Source organism: Amaranthus tricolor, chromosome 16 (genome assembly GCF_026212465.1).
Source record: "Amaranthus tricolor cultivar Red isolate AtriRed21 chromosome 16, ASM2621246v1, whole genome shotgun sequence".
Lineage (NCBI taxonomy): Eukaryota > Viridiplantae > Streptophyta > Magnoliopsida > Caryophyllales > Amaranthaceae > Amaranthus > Amaranthus tricolor.
The window spans coordinates 4,137,281-4,155,000 of record NC_080062.1 but is presented as its reverse complement, the minus strand read 5'-3'; the positions used below and the strand labels follow the sequence as shown (position 1 = coordinate 4,155,000).

At 34.0% G+C, this 17,720-nt stretch overlaps 3 protein-coding genes across 3 annotated transcripts in view; 2 read left to right on the top strand and 1 right to left on the bottom strand.

The window, feature by feature from the left end:
• Positions 1 to 4,654, top strand: part of LOC130803022 (26S proteasome non-ATPase regulatory subunit 7 homolog A) — a 6,913-nt gene extending 2,259 nt beyond the window's left edge. The window contains exons 3-10 of the mRNA XM_057667168.1: positions 1 to 8; positions 1,389 to 1,485; positions 1,833 to 1,908; positions 2,068 to 2,126; positions 2,272 to 2,394; positions 3,255 to 3,312; positions 3,395 to 3,480; positions 4,307 to 4,654. The exon at positions 1 to 8 is cut by the window's left edge and continues 74 nt beyond it. Of these exons, the coding sequence (XP_057523151.1) occupies positions 1 to 8; positions 1,389 to 1,485; positions 1,833 to 1,908; positions 2,068 to 2,126; positions 2,272 to 2,394; positions 3,255 to 3,312; positions 3,395 to 3,480; positions 4,307 to 4,378 (579 nt within the window). The 3' untranslated portion in view covers positions 4,379 to 4,654. The remainder of the gene's footprint in view (positions 9 to 1,388; positions 1,486 to 1,832; positions 1,909 to 2,067; positions 2,127 to 2,271; positions 2,395 to 3,254; positions 3,313 to 3,394; positions 3,481 to 4,306) is intronic.
• A 5,513-nt stretch (positions 4,655 to 10,167) lies between these two features.
• On the top strand, positions 10,168 to 14,458 carry LOC130803019 (systemin receptor SR160-like). The gene has a single exon (XM_057667166.1). The coding sequence runs from the start codon at positions 10,685 to 10,687 to the stop codon at positions 14,288 to 14,290; it is 3,606 nt and encodes a 1,201-aa protein (XP_057523149.1). The 5' UTR covers positions 10,168 to 10,684; the 3' UTR covers positions 14,291 to 14,458.
• A 1,379-nt stretch (positions 14,459 to 15,837) lies between these two features.
• On the bottom strand, positions 15,838 to 17,375 carry LOC130803021 (uncharacterized). The gene has a single exon (XM_057667167.1). The coding sequence runs from the start codon at positions 17,189 to 17,191 to the stop codon at positions 16,589 to 16,591; it is 603 nt and encodes a 200-aa protein (XP_057523150.1). The 5' UTR covers positions 17,192 to 17,375; the 3' UTR covers positions 15,838 to 16,588.
• Positions 17,376 to 17,720: the final 345 nt, after the last annotated feature.

Here is a 17,720-nt window from a genome sequence, read left to right as displayed (position 1 = left end):
TTTAATGAGTAAGACAACTGTTTTCTTCATGGACTCTGAAAGATGCTGCATTTGTTTTCTTGTACTGTTCTTGTCTTGTATATAGTCCTGCCACTTCTCTGACTTATTTGATGTTGTTTCTCCTTCATTAATGTTAGCCAATATTCATCTGGAGAGCTACTGATGGGTTTCCTCATGAATTGGTAGTTTAGCCTAGATCTCAAGCAAAAAAAATCTGCTGAAGCTAGGCATAGTACTCTTTACAAAAATTATCTTTTAAGATCTTTTCGGTTGATGAAAGTCCTTTGAATTGATCTAGAGCCCGATACATTGTATTCTATAGGGGGCCATGATAGTCTGGGTACTTACAATTTGAGAAATAGAGGTTGTTGGAGCCATGAGAATCTGACGGAATTACTATGAGCTATGCTAATTCGACTTGATGTGTATCTTAAGTAAACCATGTCCTGCAATAGGAACTCTGAATTTGACTAGGGTACCTCATAAATTGATCTTCACACTGGCAGGTTATATCTGGTGCTTTCTTATTGAGAATAAATGAAAACAAAAGGAAAGCAAAGAGAAAATCATGTAATATGGTGACAGAGTGTGCTTGAGATTATGGAATAAAAATGAGGCCATTCTGCGTTCAGTTATAGAACAACCTCTTTATAACGGAATTCTATAGCCAAACCCCAAAACCCTGTTATGTAACTCTTGATTAAAAATCATGGAGTAACGTCTATTATAACCTTTTATCTCAACATATTAGATTTTATTCTTTTTTTAAGTGTGTTAGGTCCTTAAAGATCTATTAAGCTTTATTAATGTAAATGCTATTGAGCTAGTATGATATTCAAGTTAACAATTCACATTACAATTTTCGCGAAACGAATCACAGCACCACAAAGTGCCGAGTCCGCAACATTGCGACTTATACCGCAATCGCGATGACATCCACAATTTTTTTTTTGTATGCTTAAGATATAGTTGTATTGAGAGCTGATATAAAACTATCTAGTTGTATTTTTTATTGACAAAATTGTAAAGACATGCCAAGGCTTGAACTTGGTGTTGGTATCCAATATTAGTCATGGTTCTGTGGCTGTAAAGTGAACTCTGGTTTTTCTGTTCCTTCGATGTTTACAACCTGATACCTGTACATTGAGTAAATTAGACAAGATAAATAGAGTACTCTTGTGGTTCAGTGTAACATGAAAGGAAAGATATTAATTTTGTAGAATTGAGTAAATTGTTTCAAATAATGACTTCTGCTATATTATTTATATTTTCAGCTGTTCTGCATTTTTAGATTTCGCGATCTCTGATTTTGTTGATCTTTTTTAAATTCATTAAGATAAGCTGTCCTTTTGAGCTGACCTTAGCGTTGCATTTTCTTAATGCTGTAGCTACGTTCCAAATCCCGTATTAGTTATCATTGATGTGCAACCGGAAGAGCTAGGAATACCCACAAAAGCTTATTATGCTGTTGAAGAAGTGAAAGAGGTACCATGTAATTTCTGTTGATTTTTTCTCGCTTTAATTGTTTGAATCTTATTATATTCTTGCTGTTAAGCTCTAGACTGTTTTAAATTGTATGTTGTTTTATTCTTAGTAGAGTTGTTGCCCTTTGCATTTCTCTGTCTCTGATCTAACCAAGAACCTAATTTTTAAGAATTATTTTAGCTTGAATATAGAATGAATACCCCATATTGTTGGAATTCAAACTTGGGCATTGTTTGGTACTTTTTACAATGAATATGATATATTAAATCCATATTAATTTTTTTTTTCAAAGCTGAATGTTGAAATTCCCAATAAGCCTTGTAGCTAATATGCTTGAACATTTGCAGAATGCAACACAGAAGAGCCAGAAGGTATTTGTCCATGTTCCTTCTGAAATTGCTGCCCATGAAGTGGAGGAAATTGGTAGGTTTTCGTGGTGAAATATTTTCGTTTCCATGTCAGTAGCTTTTGTGTACTAATTTAGAAGGTTGTATATCAGTAGCCTATGTCTCGTCGCTTGTGATTAGTGCCATGAGTGGTAAAGTCCTCTTTTTTAAAGATTTATTTGTGTTCTTCCTGTAGGAGTGGAACACTTGCTCAGAGATGTGAAGGATACAACCGTCAGTACACTAGCAACAGAGGTAAGTATTTGACATTTGGCATTCAGTATCCTCAGTTTGTGTATTAAAGGCACTTGTTTGGACTTCGGACATTTGCTTCCTTGTATTAGTTTGTTAATATGTTTCTTTTAGAGAACATTAAAGCACTTAATTTCTAATGTTGCAGGTTACTGGGAAACTTGCAGCTCTTAAGGGGCTAGATGCTCGTCTTAAAGAGATCCGAAGTTATCTTGATCTTGTTATTGATGGAAAGCTCCCCCTTAATCATGAAATATTATACCATTTGCAGGTTTTATTCATCCATATTTATGTTATCTTACCTGAGTGCTGTATGTTATATTCCTGGTAGTGTTGTCCTTTTGGAAGTTGGTGTATGTTTGGTATACTCCAGAATACTGTGGAGAATTTGGGTGAGGAGTGTTCACATATGAGCTTCAAGTAATAACTGCTTTTACTATGGGGTTGATTAAAAGTTTGTCCACCCAGACTTTTACGTGAACTATAATTGGTATTGGTATATCTATGACTCGGCCACAAACTATGTACCCTACATTAAATATTTTGATTTTAAAACGTTGCGTCACATCTCCATTCTCCCCCACGGCTAGCCTCGCAACTCACAAGAAGAGAAAATGAATGTGAAAGCAAACCGTTAAGTTTAAGATTTGATGCTTTTGCTGTGTTTATTCACTGCTTGACGTTCTGGATCATGTTTTGTTTAAGTACATATCTGTCTTAAAATACAGTTTTTTCTCCTTGTACTTAATCTCTGATTCAGTTTATGATTAGTTTTTACTTTTTTTCCTTTCTTATAAGAGATTACAACATGCATCTGCTCACGGTCTTTGATGCACCACTTTGACCATTTTCAACTTTATACCAGGCATTTTGGATGTACAAAGTTAATATTTTCAATACATAAAAAGACGAATCAAACAAGATCTCACAATACTATGTTTATTTTAATATGTTATTGTGATATATAGCGAGCTTGGAAGACTGACCTTGATAAGCAAGTGTTGTTATGTTGTGAAATGGGAAATTATGTTTCCTTGCCAGCAATCTTTTATTCTGTGATATTTTCATTTCTAATGTTATTTGCACTTTACACTTTTCTTACTATTAATGTTATTATTAATTTCTGTGTAGGATGTGTTCAACCTTCTTCCAAATCTTGGTGTGCCTGATTTGGTCAAGGCTTTTGCAGGTATGAAGAGAAACCTTTCTATGTGTTTTCTGGGTTCATACTATTAGTGTCTTGTAATGTTGTGCTGCTTCTTTTTTCCCAGTCAAAACAAACGACATGATGCTGGTCATATACCTGTCTTCCCTCATTCGAAGTGTGATTGCGCTCCACAACTTGATCAACAACAAGGTGAGACTTCCCTTGATTTATGGGTGATGTTTGAAATATGGCCAAATGAGGGTGATTTACACTTCTAGTCACAGACTTAATATTTTCAGTTAGTTTAGTCTTTTAATGGTAAGTGATGCTAAGTCTACTTCTATTAGCCAAAGTCCAAACACTTTGTCATTGTACGCATTGGTGGATTAAGAAATATGTTCCAAGTGGGGTTCCCATGTGATTATTATTGTGTAATGTGTTGTCTTCAAATTTATTTTTATGATACATTTTCATATTGTATACACTATATTTTGTTGGCTGGGAGGCAATCATTGTGTGCAGACTTCCCCACCTAGCATAATGTTTGATTGTTTATGGTCTCTTTCTGGGCGGCGACAATGGGTCCACATGGTTATTGTTGGTGGCTTTATGATGATTCTTCCGCTGGGCCTTATATGTGCAGCATTCCTTTGAAATACAGATCAGATGTTATCTCTGTCTGTCTTGGTTGAGTTTTTTTTATCCCATCTTTTGAGGTATTTGTGCTGTTGTTTTTGATGGCTGTTTAGGTGTAGAAGTGTGAGCTTCTGCACAGGATAGAAATAGAGAAAGGAGCTGAGAGAAGAGGTCTGCTACTAGATATCTTTAGGGTTCTCTTGGCAATCTTGCTTGAATTTAACAATGCTTTACACTGTGAATTTTTATGTGTGCGTGAGTGTGCTTGTGTGTTGTGTTGTGCACACTTTTCTTTTAATTGACAGAAACCAGAGTATTGTGTCGTTGAAAATCTGCGTGCGTGTTCTATAACTAAGCCATTGAGTTGACAGTTTTTGATCATATTTGTGTGCCACTTCAGATGCTTAACAAAGAGCATGAGAAGGCAGAAGACTCAAAACCAGTAGCTGTACCTGCTGCAGCCGGAAGCTAGAATCTAGTTCTTGTTTGATTGATGAGCTTCAGGGAGAGTACAGATTGTGCGCGTTAAAGCAACTTGTTTTCTCAATACTATCATTTGCATTTATCGCTATATCTTTAGATTTGGAGCGAAAAATTGCTTTAATGCATCAACTATCTGCCTACCAGCGTTGGGATTTTGTAAGGCAGTTCGATATACCGAATTACATAAGGAGTATATCAACAAGATTAATCATATGTTCCAAAACCCCGTCAGTTCATTTTTCAATTGATTTCTTGTTCATAAGGATATTCAAGGCCTTTTTTCCCATCTTATTTTATGTGATGTTCCGATAAGTTGGGAAGAACAACGCCATAAGTTTGCTCGTGTAGCATTTCGTAAGGGAAGTCGAAATTTGAGATGATTCAAGTGTGAATATGTTAATTGGTTTGGTTTGTTCTACTTGGAAGTGGCCAAGTAGGTAGAGAATTGACAGAGGAAGCTGCAAAGGGATAAATAATACTATATAGGTTTAATAGCAAATTTCTTCATTTCTTAGGTTAGTTAAAGGCCGGTGTATGCTACTCCTAATTGCTACTCTTGTTATTGGTCAATTTGAACTGTTCACATACATCCTTTCACATTGTCGTGTCATAGTTGTCAAGCATCGATAGAAAAATACATTTTTACGCAGTTCTACTAAAATAGAAAAAGCTCCTTAATTAACAACTAATAGCAGCTCCTTAATTAACGACTAATAGCTCCTTAATTAACGAATTTAGTCTCAATATTATAGATTTATTATTTTATTATGTGTTATTATAAATTTTTTTGAAGTGTCATTGTCATCGTATCCAGTGTATTCCGCTTTTATGAACTATGATTAGGGGTTGAGAGGGATAGAAAATGACAATCTATACTCATAAAGAAAGATGTGGCTCATGAGTCTCTTATTCCCTCAGTTCGAGAAAAAAAAAACCACCAAATAGAGATATTTCTGCAATGAAAAAGAATGAGTGACGATGAACAGCAAGTTTGGTGGTGGCTGGTGATGGTGGTGTGCTTTTGATGAGAGCGTTGGCCGTTCGGGGTGGTGCACTTGTCTTGGCAGGTGTGGTTGAAGTGTAGAAAGCATATTTCTTGCTTCTTTGTTCCTGTAGAAATTAAAGATACAAGATAAGATAATTTATTTTAATGTAATTTATTCTTCACTATTACTTGATGATTGCATATTTGTATATTTGTTTGATTACACCCTAAGACAAAATATTCTAGCAAATTTACATTTTTTGCTTAAATTTCACTTTCTTTAATTATTAATTAATTATTTTACATTATTGGTTAGTATATTAGTGAGTATTTTTTTCCATGAGAACTAAGGCTATTACTGAATAATTTGCAATTCGTCAAACAACACTTAAAATAAAGAACCACACATTCCTTTCTCATAAACCCGCATTTTAATTTTTGTTTATAATTTTAAAATGTTTAAGACGATTCCGATGCAGACAGACATGCACATTAGTGCTACATATAAAGTGAAGAATACATCAACTTAGGTATAGATAAGATTTTTTTTAGGATTATATATTGAGATATTTGCAAAAAAAACACCTTATAACATCAGTTTTTTATAAAAAAACACATTTTAAAATTTTTTTGTAAAAAAACACCTTTTAAGAGACTTTTTATTAAAAAATCACCTTAAATCAGTTTCCGGTGACTTTTGTCAACTTTCAGGCGTTGACTATGCAATTTGTCAACTTTCAGGCGTTGACTTTTGAGCTCAAATGGCATAGTCAACGCCTAAAAGTTGACAAAAGTCACCGGAAACTGATTTAAGGTGTTTTTTTTAATAAAAAGTCTCTTAAAAGGTGTTTTTTTTACAAAAAACTGATTTTATAAGGTGTTTCTTTGCAAATTTTTCTTATATATTATCCATGTTTAGATAATATATATAGTTGTACAATAAATCAATAATAGTCAAATAAGGGAATAAAAATAAAAATGAATAATTAAGAGGGTCCAATAGTCTAAGAGGTTGTATTATAATTTTCTTACAAAGTGGGGAAACAAATGGCCCAATGGCTAGCTGGTATTGTCGGTAGATAATAAGCCCCATTTCACCATCTCTCACTCTCTTCCCTTTCACCCTCTCAACTCTCTATCCAAAGTCTTTCCTATTTGATGTAGTTAGGTGAGACTTAAGTGTATACTTTGTTCGTCCTTCTGAGTTTGTAATGTATAATTTAAAAGTCTTTTATTCATTCAGCAAGTCTTATATGAGACCCTTTCACCGTAAGACGGATCATTACTAGCAGCCTATTTGTAAAAAATATTAAATTAGACTGAACTTATTGTGAATGTCAGCATAACGGAAAACCCGAAATGCACACACTTCATAAGCCAAGTAGATATATACCATTCCAAAACCTTATAGCAATAGGAAAAAGAGCTTCAATAGCTTATAAATGATGAATTTAAGGTTATTAGTCATAATTTTATGACTATAAAAAGTCATAACTCAAACTATTAGTGATATTTTTATGGTTATAATTGACCACTTTAAAATTATAAATAATCACTTCAAAACTATAAAAATAATTACTTAAAAAAATTACTCTAAAACTATATTACTTTAAAGTTATAAGTAATCATATGCTCCCTTCGTTTATTAAAAAAGTTTCCACTGGTCATTTTTAGATGTTCCAAATGATGTCATAAATAATCTTTCTATTTATATCATAAATTTTGGACAAAAATAACCTTGAAAAATAACCTTGTCCATTCTCACTTTAATATTTTAATAATACTTATGGTTCCATATATCTTCCACTAACTTCATTTTAACATTTTTATATTTCTTATAGTCCCTAAATGTTTCCCATTAACTTTTAAAAAATATTTTTCTATTAGTTGTGGCCCATATAATTTTCTACTTACTTTCTTTTAATATTTTTTTAATGTTTATAAATGCCACTTTTTTTCCATCAAATTTTTATTCAATAAAATATTATATTCACTATTTAAAAGATTCTAATTTTTCTTAATTCCCGTAAACATTTTTTGTGAAAACTTCATTAGGCAACCGAGTGAGTAATAAGCATATAGTAGACCAGCCATTAACAAATAATTTTACCATTAGACCATCTCATTTGAGAATTTAAAATAAAATAAAAGAAAAACAATCTGAAGGTCTAAATCAGTGAATCAGAGAATGGGCCTTAAGCAGGATGAACCATATCCGGAGCCCACGTGCACCATCCAGTAAGTGGGCCCTCACTTGTCCAAACGACAAAGCTAGAAAAGTGATTGGCCCACTTAGTTTGATTACTTCTACTATTTATCTCAACATAATTGGCAAATAAAAGCCATAATAGTAAAAAATGGTAAAAAGTAAAACAAATATGGATAGCTACGAGTGGGACCCACAAGGGAGTATTGACGTGAATTTGAGTGCCCGTCTAGTCATTGGGATTTTTTCTGCCCAATCCTTAAAGAACCACCCCTTTTCATTTTTTCGCCACCCCCTAAAATTACGTATTTGCCCCTATAGTTTAAAAAATTACAAAAATGCCACTCCTTACAAATTTCTTATTTATAATAATAATAATAATAATAATAAAAAAAGTTGAGTCGCCCAAAATTAGGCGACTGAACCATGGTCGAGTCGCCCAAAATTGGGCGACTGAACCATGGTCCAGTAGCCCAATTTTGGGCGACTCAATTTTTTTTTTTTTTTTCTTTTTGGATGATAATAATAATAATAATAATAATAATAATAATAATAATAATATTAATACTAATAATAATAATTTATAGATTAATGTGGTCTATTAGCTCGGTTGGTTAGAGCGTTGTACTAATAACGTGAAGGTCACAGGTTCGAGACCTGAACAAACCATTATTTAATAATTATTAATTTTTTATTATAAATATGATAAAAAATTAATAATTATTAATTAATGGCTTGTGCAGGTCTCGAACCTGTGACCTTCACGTTAATAGTACAACGCTCTAACCAACTGAGCTAATAGACCACATTAATCTATAAATTATTATTATTAGTATTAATATTAATATTATTATTATTATTATTTTCCAAAAAAAAAAAAAAAAAAATTGAGTCGCCCAAAATTGGGCGACTGAACCATGGTCGAGTCACCCAGATCTGGGCGACTCGACCATGGTTAAGTCGCCCAATTTTGGGCGACTTAATTTTTTTTTTTTTTTGAATAATAATTATTATTATTTAATTTTATTATTGTTGTTATTATTATTATTATTATTATTATTATTATTATTATTATAAATAAAAAATTTGAAATGAGTGGCAAAATTGTAATTTTTAAAAAATCAGGGGCAAATTCGTAATTTCATTTGGAGGGGGTGGCGAAAAAATGAAAAGGGTGGCGAAGTTTAGCAACACCCTTTTTTGTAGCTCTGTATTTTTACCTCAGTAATTTTTGAAAATTTGAAATATTAAGTAAAAAAATAATTAAATAAATTAAGTTTTAAACTTATTTCAAAAGTAAGTGTGAAATTTTCAAATCTGAGGTTTGGGGCTGTTCGCAGTCACTAACTGCGAACAGCTCAAAAAAGACAAAAATAGTTGTTTCCACTTAGTAACTGGAAACAGCTATTTTGTCCTGTTTTTGTGCAGCATGCTGTTTGCACTTAGGTCAAATAGTTGTTCGCAGTTCGCACTTGGAATAAGTTTAAAACTTAGTTTATTTAATTATTTTTTTTTTTGCTTAAGTATTTCAAATTTTCGTAATTTTTCCCATCCTCATACTTAATTGAGTTGTTATTTTTCTTATGTTTTGTCATCTACCCGTAAATTCTGATCATAGCTTTTTATAACTTAAAAATATTGATGTCATTGTTGAAAGATGATGATCACGAAGATGATAGCAATGATGATAACCTATAACTAAAGAACTATTCTTATGTCATGTCATCTCTCGGTGAGACGAACTCAAAATATGAAGATCATATGCTGATAATTTATATTTGTTGCGCTATTTAAGCCATGTATGGATTGCGTCTCACGATGAGACCATCTCATACAAGAATTTGTGTAATAATTTTTCTATTGACTTTTATTTTTTTTATAAACAACCAATAAAAAATTTAACAATTAACATATAAGTTGATACTTCAAGCTGGTCAAATCATGTACGACCAATAGTTATTAACTAATATTTACCAAAGAGACCCATAAGCCATATGGGTCCTGAGCCTACACATCCATATTTCCATCTCCATAAATTGCTTAAAATCCAAATAAAATAAAGTCCAGCTCAAATTTTGTTGTCAAACATTCAACCTTTTGTTGTCAAATTTCAACACTCAATCAATTTTGGACATGTTCTATGGTTAACCTTAACTCACACGTACACAAGAGAAAACCCATGATAGACAAGACAAGACAAAATGACAAAACACCCCTTAAACCTGAAATTAAACTCTTTCAACTCGATAATTAAATTTTATCTCAATTAAAACTTTTTCAATATAAAATACTGGTTTCAATTCTCGTTGCTTCACTCCCTTCTCAAAAAAAAAAACTATCAACTCAAAATTACTCCCTCTATTCCTAAGAGTAGTCAGTACTCTCTCCGTTCCACTCGTTTTACATCAATTGTCATTTGGTCCATCAAACTCATTTTGCATCAATTGTTATTTGGTCCATCTCACTCATTTTGCATCATTTTAGTTTTTAGATAATGACCCACCACCTTTTTTAATCTCATCCATACATTTTGCTCTTTTTTAATTTCATATACACACTTTATTCTCTTTTTTCATTTATTACCAATATCCACTTTTTTTCTTAAATAACACTCTATTTCTCTTTGATCCAAAATGAATGGGATGAAAGGAGTATTCTTAGTTGTATTTTTAGTGGATAGGAGAAGTGAAATCGAAAAATGGGTGTTTAAGATGGAAAAAGAATAAGTTTACAGATAAGATTAGAAAGAAAGTAGGATTATTGCCAAAGCGAGTAATTAGTTACACATTTACACCTTCCCTCCATTTTTTACCTAATTTTACCTCCTCATTTCTTTTAAACAGTTGAACTACAACTATCAACTTTAAACTTTTTAACTTTCAAGTTTCAACTTTGAAGCCTTTCATTCATTCACTTGATTTATACTCCTCTCTCATTTCATGATCAAGTCTTTTACCTCTCTTCTTTCTCTCATTTCCTTTGTCTTCTTCCTTCTATTTCATTGCTCAAAATCTCAAAGCTTTCTCATCAATGGTTGTCTCTATAACCCAAACTAACTTAAACTCACTTATCACAAAAGCTTAACAAAAGAATGCCCTGAAAAAATGACACCACTTTACACTTTATTATTCCTCTGTTCACTCTTCCCACTTCTACTCTCCCCTGTTTCAGCTAATTATGGAAAAATTAAAGATACTCAAAAGTTATTAAGCTTCAAATCTTCCCTTTTCAACCCAAATTTGCTTCAAAATTGGCAAATTTCTAATGACCCATGTCAATTTACTGGTGTTTACTGCACAAATTCAAGGGTTTCTTCATTGGATTTCACTTCTTTCCCTCTTTCTACTAATTTTTCCTTTGTTTCAACCCATCTTTTTTCTATTGAGTTTTTAACTTCCCTTTCTCTTCAATCCACTAATATTTCTGGTTCAATTCAACCCTTTTCTCTTTGCTCTTCTTATCTTTCAGAAATTGATCTCTCACACAATTTCATTTCTGGGTCTTTTTCCAATATATCTCTGTTTTCTTCTTGTTCATCTCTTTCAAGTTTGAATCTTTCTTACAATTTATTGGATTCTTCCAAGGATTTAAGGGATAATGCTCATTTTGGGGTTTCACTAAAAATTTTGGATGTTTCAGGGAATCAATTATCTGGTGAACAAATTCTTCCATGGGTATTATCTCTTGGTTGTGAGAAATTGAGTTATTTGGCTTTAAGAAGTAACCAACTTGAGGGAAGTTTTTCTCTTTCTGGGTGTTCAAATTTAGAGTATTTGGATCTTTCTAGCAATAATTTCTCAATTCCCATGCCTAAATTTGGGGAAGATTGGTCTAACTTGAAGTATCTTGATTTGTCTTCTAATAAGTTTTTTGGGGAGATAGAGGAATCACTTGTGGGTTGCAACAGCTTGAGTTTCTTGAATGTTTCTAACAATCAATTTAATGGTGGATTACCTAAACTTCCCTCTAAAAATATGGAGTTTCTCTACATGGGTAACAACAAATTTCAAGGTTTCATACCTCTGGATTTTCCTGATGATATTTGCTCAACTTTGGTGGAATTAGACCTCTCAAGCAACAATTTCTTTGGTATGATCCCTTCTGGCTTCAAATCTTGCTCTTTGTTGGAAAAATTTGATGTCTCTAGTAACAATTTCACTGGGAATTTGCCTGTGGATGTGTTGTTGAAAATGAGAAACTTGAAAAAATTAAACCTTGCTTTTAATCACTTTAAAGGTACTTTACCTGATTCCTTCTCCATGCTTAGTAGCTTAGAATCCTTGGATTTGAGCTCTAATAACATTGATGGAAAAATCCCACCTGGGATTTGTCACAATTCTGAGGGAAAGCCCAGTAATCTGAAAGAACTTTTTCTTCAAAATAATCAGTTTAGTGGCCATATACCATCCTCTTTAGGTAATTGCTCTCAGCTTGTTTCACTGGATCTTAGCTTCAATTACCTCATTGGGAGAATCCCAACTAGTTTGGGTTCTCTTACTCAGCTTAAAGACTTGATCATGTGGATGAACAAGCTTGATGGGGATATCCCTTCTGAGCTTATGTACAATCTTGCACTAGAAAATCTGATCTTAGACTACAATGAGTTGACTGGTAGCATCCCATCTGGCCTGATGAACTGCGAAAATTTGAACTGTATTTCATTGTCGAGCAACAAGTTGACGGGAAGAATACCGTCTTGGATTGGTAGCTTGAACAATCTAGCCATCCTTAAGCTCTCAAATAACTCGTTCTATGGCGAAATTCCACCGGAGTTGGGGGACTGCAGGAGCTTGTTATGGTTGGATTTGAATAGCAATTTGCTGAGTGGGAGTATTCCTCCTGCGTTATCAAAACAGTCGGGTACTATTGTTCTTAATGTTCGGAAGAAGTATTGGTACCTGAGGAATAGCGGAGGCCAAAAGGACTGCCATGGCACCGGAAATTTGCTGGAGTTTGCTGGGATTAGGCCGGATGCTGTTAATCGAATTCCTACAATGTGCAAATTTGAGCAAATATACAACAGTCATGCAAAGCCAAATTTTGATAAAAATGGTTCCATGATATTCCTAGACCTGTCTTATAACAATCTCCAAGGTAATATCCCAAAGGAGCTCGGCACAATGTCGTTTATGTGGATATTGAATTTGGGTCATAACAGTCTCTCGGGAGAAATTCCCGAAGATCTTGTTGGGATGAAATTTATCGGTGTTATGGATCTCTCATATAATCATCTATCGGGATTGATCCCACCCGCCTTAGGCACTCTTTCTTTGTTGACAGATATGGATGTGTCGAATAATGAACTCACAGGTATGATTCCTGAAGTGGGTCAGTTTGATACTTTCCCTCCTTCTAGGTTCTACAATAACAGTGGTCTCTGCGGCTTTCCCTTGCCGGTTTGTTCTAAAAACTTGAAAACCAATTCATCAGATGATCAAAGACATGGGAAGCACCGCAATTCGCTTGCACGAAGTGTGGCAACGGGGGTGTTCTCGTCTCTAATCTGCATAATCGGGTTGATCATAGTAGTCATTGAGCTGAACAAGAGGAGGAAAAAGAAGGAATCCTTACAAGATATGTACATAGACGGTATCAATTCCCACTCAGGCAGCCTAAACACTTCCGCTTGGAGATTTCCCAGTAAACGCGAAGCACTGAGCATCAGCCTTGCAACATTCGAGAGTAAACCCCTTCGGAAGCTCACTTTTGCTGATCTTCTAGAAGCCACAAACGGGTTCCATGACGACAGCATGATAGGTAAAGGCGGTTTTGGTGATGTTTACAAAGCTCAGCTCAAGGACGGGAGTGTGGTTGCTATCAAGAAGCTGATACACATAAGTGGACAGGGAGATAGAGAATTCACTGCTGAAATGGAAACCATCGGAAAAATCAAGCACAAAAACCTTGTGCCGCTTCTCGGATACTGCAAAGTAGGGGAGGAGCGGTTATTGGTATATGAATACATGAAATATGGATCACTCGATGATGTCCTCCACAATCCTAAGAAGGCCGGGGTGAAGCTGAATTGGGCGGCAAGAAAAAAAATTGCGATAGGAGCAGCTCGCGGGTTAGCTTTCCTGCATCATAACTGCATCCCACACATAATTCATCGGGACATGAAATCTAGCAATGTTTTGGTAGATGAAAACTTAGAAGCTCGAGTATCAGATTTTGGGATGGCTCGACTGATGAGTGCAATGGATACTCATTTGAGTGTGAGCACATTGGCTGGTACTCCAGGATATGTTCCACCCGAGTACTACCAAAGTTTTAGATGTTCGACAAAGGGGGATGTGTACAGCTACGGTGTGGTGCTTCTCGAGTTATTGACAGGGAGACAACCTACAGATTCGGCAGATTTTGGGGACAATAATCTTGTGGGATGGGTGAAAATGCACGCAAAATTGAGAATAAGTGACGTTTTTGATCCAGAGTTAATAAAGGAAGATCCGAATCTGGAAATAGAGTTGTTGCAGCATCTGAAAATCGCTTGTGATTGCTTGGATGATCGGCCTTCAAAACGACCTACAATGATTCGAGTCATTGGGATGTTCAAAGAAATACAAATTGGTTTAGGACTCCATTCAGCATCCACCGCACAAGACGAAGGTCTTACCAATACCATGGGAGGAAGTTTCAGCACTTTGATCGATGTGTTAAATACGAGCATAGAAGAAGTCCCGGAACCTGAAGGAAATTACAGACATTAGCACCGTCCTTAAAATTCGACGAATTTTCTAAACAATTCAAGGATTAGATGAAGATGAAAATGGTTCAAAAGCTCCATGCAAATCATGTTATACCACTTTGAAATGGTATAAACAAATTTTTTTTACTGTATCCACTTCATCTACTAGTGTTTGTATCCGTCCTCTTCATCTTTGCCATCTTTATTTTCATACATAGGTGATTTTTGTTTGATTTTCTCTTTTTTTTTTCTATATTTTTATTTTTATTTTTATTTTTGGGGTAGTTTGTACAAATATAAGATGCATTAGAATTGCTAGTATTTTGCTGCTTAATTCTCTCTTAGCTTATTGCATGGAAAATGAAGATTCAAACAGTTTATTTTGTAGTAATATGAAAGTAAAAAGGCATTGGAATTGATGGAAGTAAAAGTATACTATATGTTTGTATAAAAATATAAATTCGATTATGCTAGGAACATTAGACTCAAACTAATGGGATTAGAGTTTAGAAATAGTTACATCAGAAATCTGATTCATAAATTTGGACTAATTCACTTTATTGCAGCAGAAGACAACAGTTTTAAGATACCATCACACTCTCAGATTAATAAGTTTATGCATTTAGCCGACCTTGTAACTGAACCCAAACTGATATGTCTTTCTTAAATGGATTTACAATTATGTAAAAACCAATATGGACACAAAACCCGATTTTGAACCGACCTGAAACACCAAACACGAAATCGACCCGATAATCCAAATGAACACCTCTGGGTGCAACATGCTAAAAACATGAAGGCCCATTGAAGTGGAAGGAATTCCACATACCTATATTTCTTGCAATGGCTTTGTAGGTTTCCGCATTGCTGGTTTTGGGTACAAAAATGCCACAGCTTCTCATAATTTGTACATTTACTGCAATAAAAAAAGGTTATAAACAACAAATCAGCAAAATAACCCATGGTTAGCATGATGCAAAAAACAGATGACATTATATTGCATCGGATGAGCGGTAAAGATTCGCAAATCTATCGGATTGATACTACCTGTTACAAATAGCGAACATAAACACGAAAAATAATACTCCTCTAGGATAACAAGAGGGATGTGCTGAATCTTGGGGCAATAGCTACCATTTGGGCCTCGGCATCTTTCTTCGAGTTTTGAATAGCCTACAATTCACGGTGATGTAGGGCAGTGAGCTAACAGAAGCCCAATCCCAAATATTTAAGTGACAAACAACTAATCTATCATGATATTTCCCTCAATTTCAAGCCCCATGATATCTTCAAAGAAGCAAGATGAGTCATGTGCTGAAGCCCACTCGAAAGACTCACTAGTTTATAAGCATTTCTAACATAGTGCAAATATGCAGTTTATATCGCAATTGTGGTAGCAGTGTAATGCGGTTTTCATACTGCCAAATAACGGCCAAGTACATAAGTCCATGTGATATCCCTTGAACCGGACAAGGCCAAGACAATTTCATAGCTTTCTAAATGTCACTTCAAAAGCCTTTTCAATGAAACTGAGGTTGAGAATAATATGCTGAAACAAATTGAATCAGATTAAAATATCAAAATCACTTTATATTATTCCTTATAATCAGTCAAATTTCTGTTTTTTTACACAATATTACAACAGTTCTAACTTCTAAGATGTTACAAACTACAAATTAGAAACTTAGCCTATGCATTATAGACTCAATTGGGGTTCTTCGCCTTCAGTACAAGTCTAAATTACTTGCGCAAATTAATTCTAAAACTTGCAAGCCAAATGATAAGGAAATTTGTTGGCAATGATCCAAGCAAAATTGTGCAGTGAACACTTCTGAAGCTGATGTTTAACTGCAAAAATTCATCCATTTTCATCACTTCAACAATCATATAGACAATCACCCTTTACTTCATCACATTTTCTTGAAGAAAACCAAAAGTGAAAACTCTCTATAAACTTCAAAATGTCATATAACATCACCAAAAACCTCCAAATTATCATAACCCTAGTTACCAAAAACCATAAACTTCCCACCGAATTCCATTTTGGAAACTTCATCCCTGTAATACTAAATTAACGTTTAGGAAACTTTGTCCCCCAAACTCCACACTATGTTCTCATGAAAAATGTTTCAACCTACAACTATTTAGAATATCATAAGACAAAGGACCTCATCGTACTAAAGCTTTTGTTCCCAAAACTCTAAATTACTGTTTTGTGTTTCTGTTTTCGTTCCCCGTATCCTTTCTAGTAACATTGATCACAAGTCGCAACAACCAAAGTAAAGAACCAAACAGAAAAACAACATATCAAAAACAAAACTCAATTTGCCATTTCATCTCCTTCAACAGCATCAACAGGCAGAACCGAATGCTCAAATTCAGCATCCATTATAACACCATCCATTATATGCAAAACCACCTCACCTTTGTTAATATCAACTTCTTTTGCCCTAATTCTATTAACAACCAAAACCCCATCAACATCCTTAGAAATATACAATGTAAATCCAGATATTGAATCAAAAGACAAAACTTCTCCATCAGAGATTAAACCTGAATAAATCTTTCGTGGGACCGCTGAAAAACCTAGTACAAGAGAAGCGGTTGCATATGCATTATCCCATTCTTCTTGGGAAAAACTAAGATTTGCCCTTAATCTCAAATCATGTTCAAAGGCTTCTTCAGAGGGCAAAAACACGGTAAATGCAAGATCATTAGGTAACATATCAATCATCAATTCACCAAATTTACCCAATTTCTCATCTTTTGAATAAATACCCACATTATTTGAGGATTCATAAGTTTCCCCTGCTGGTATATCAGGTAATTTGAACAATGATATAATCACTACAAGCATACAACATACTGATACAAGCATTAAAATAGTAAAAATTGAATGATTAAACAACTTGCCCACCCTCATTTTTTTCAAATGAAATGAAAATCAGGTCAATATAGTAGAAAGTTACTTAATCGGAGATTAAAGTCGGTAAACTTAATCAAATCCCTAAGAACAGATCATTATCAATAGTAAAGTGAAAAAGGAAACCATTTTTGTCCTTTTTTTTTTTGGGAAAGATAAATGGTGTACCTGAATTTGGATAGTTGATCTGGAGAGAAAGTTTTTTCCCTTTTTTATTTCCAATTTAGGGTTTTGAGCTTGAGGGATTATGGACAATGTTGGTCTGTTATGGTGTGATTTCGTTTTGAAGTTTCCAAGAGATTAAAGTTAATCACGTTTACTTCCTTTGATTAGTAAATTATTTAAGTAGTTTTAAGGTAGATCAATTGATTTTTATTAATTTAAGTGATTGAAACTGATGGAAACGGATTTTTACTATATTAATTGATTTTTACTAATTATTACTAATGGAAATTGATTTTTACTATTTTAACTGATTTTTATTGATTATTATCGATTCAATCTGATTTTTACTAATTGTAACTGATTT

Coding starts and splice junctions, on each gene's coding strand:
- LOC130803021 (XM_057667167.1), bottom strand. CDS start 17,191: ATGAGGGTGGGCAAGTTGTTTAATCATTCAATTTTTACTATTTTAATG.
- LOC130803019 (XM_057667166.1), top strand. CDS start 10,685: ATGACACCACTTTACACTTTATTATTCCTCTGTTCACTCTTCCCACTT.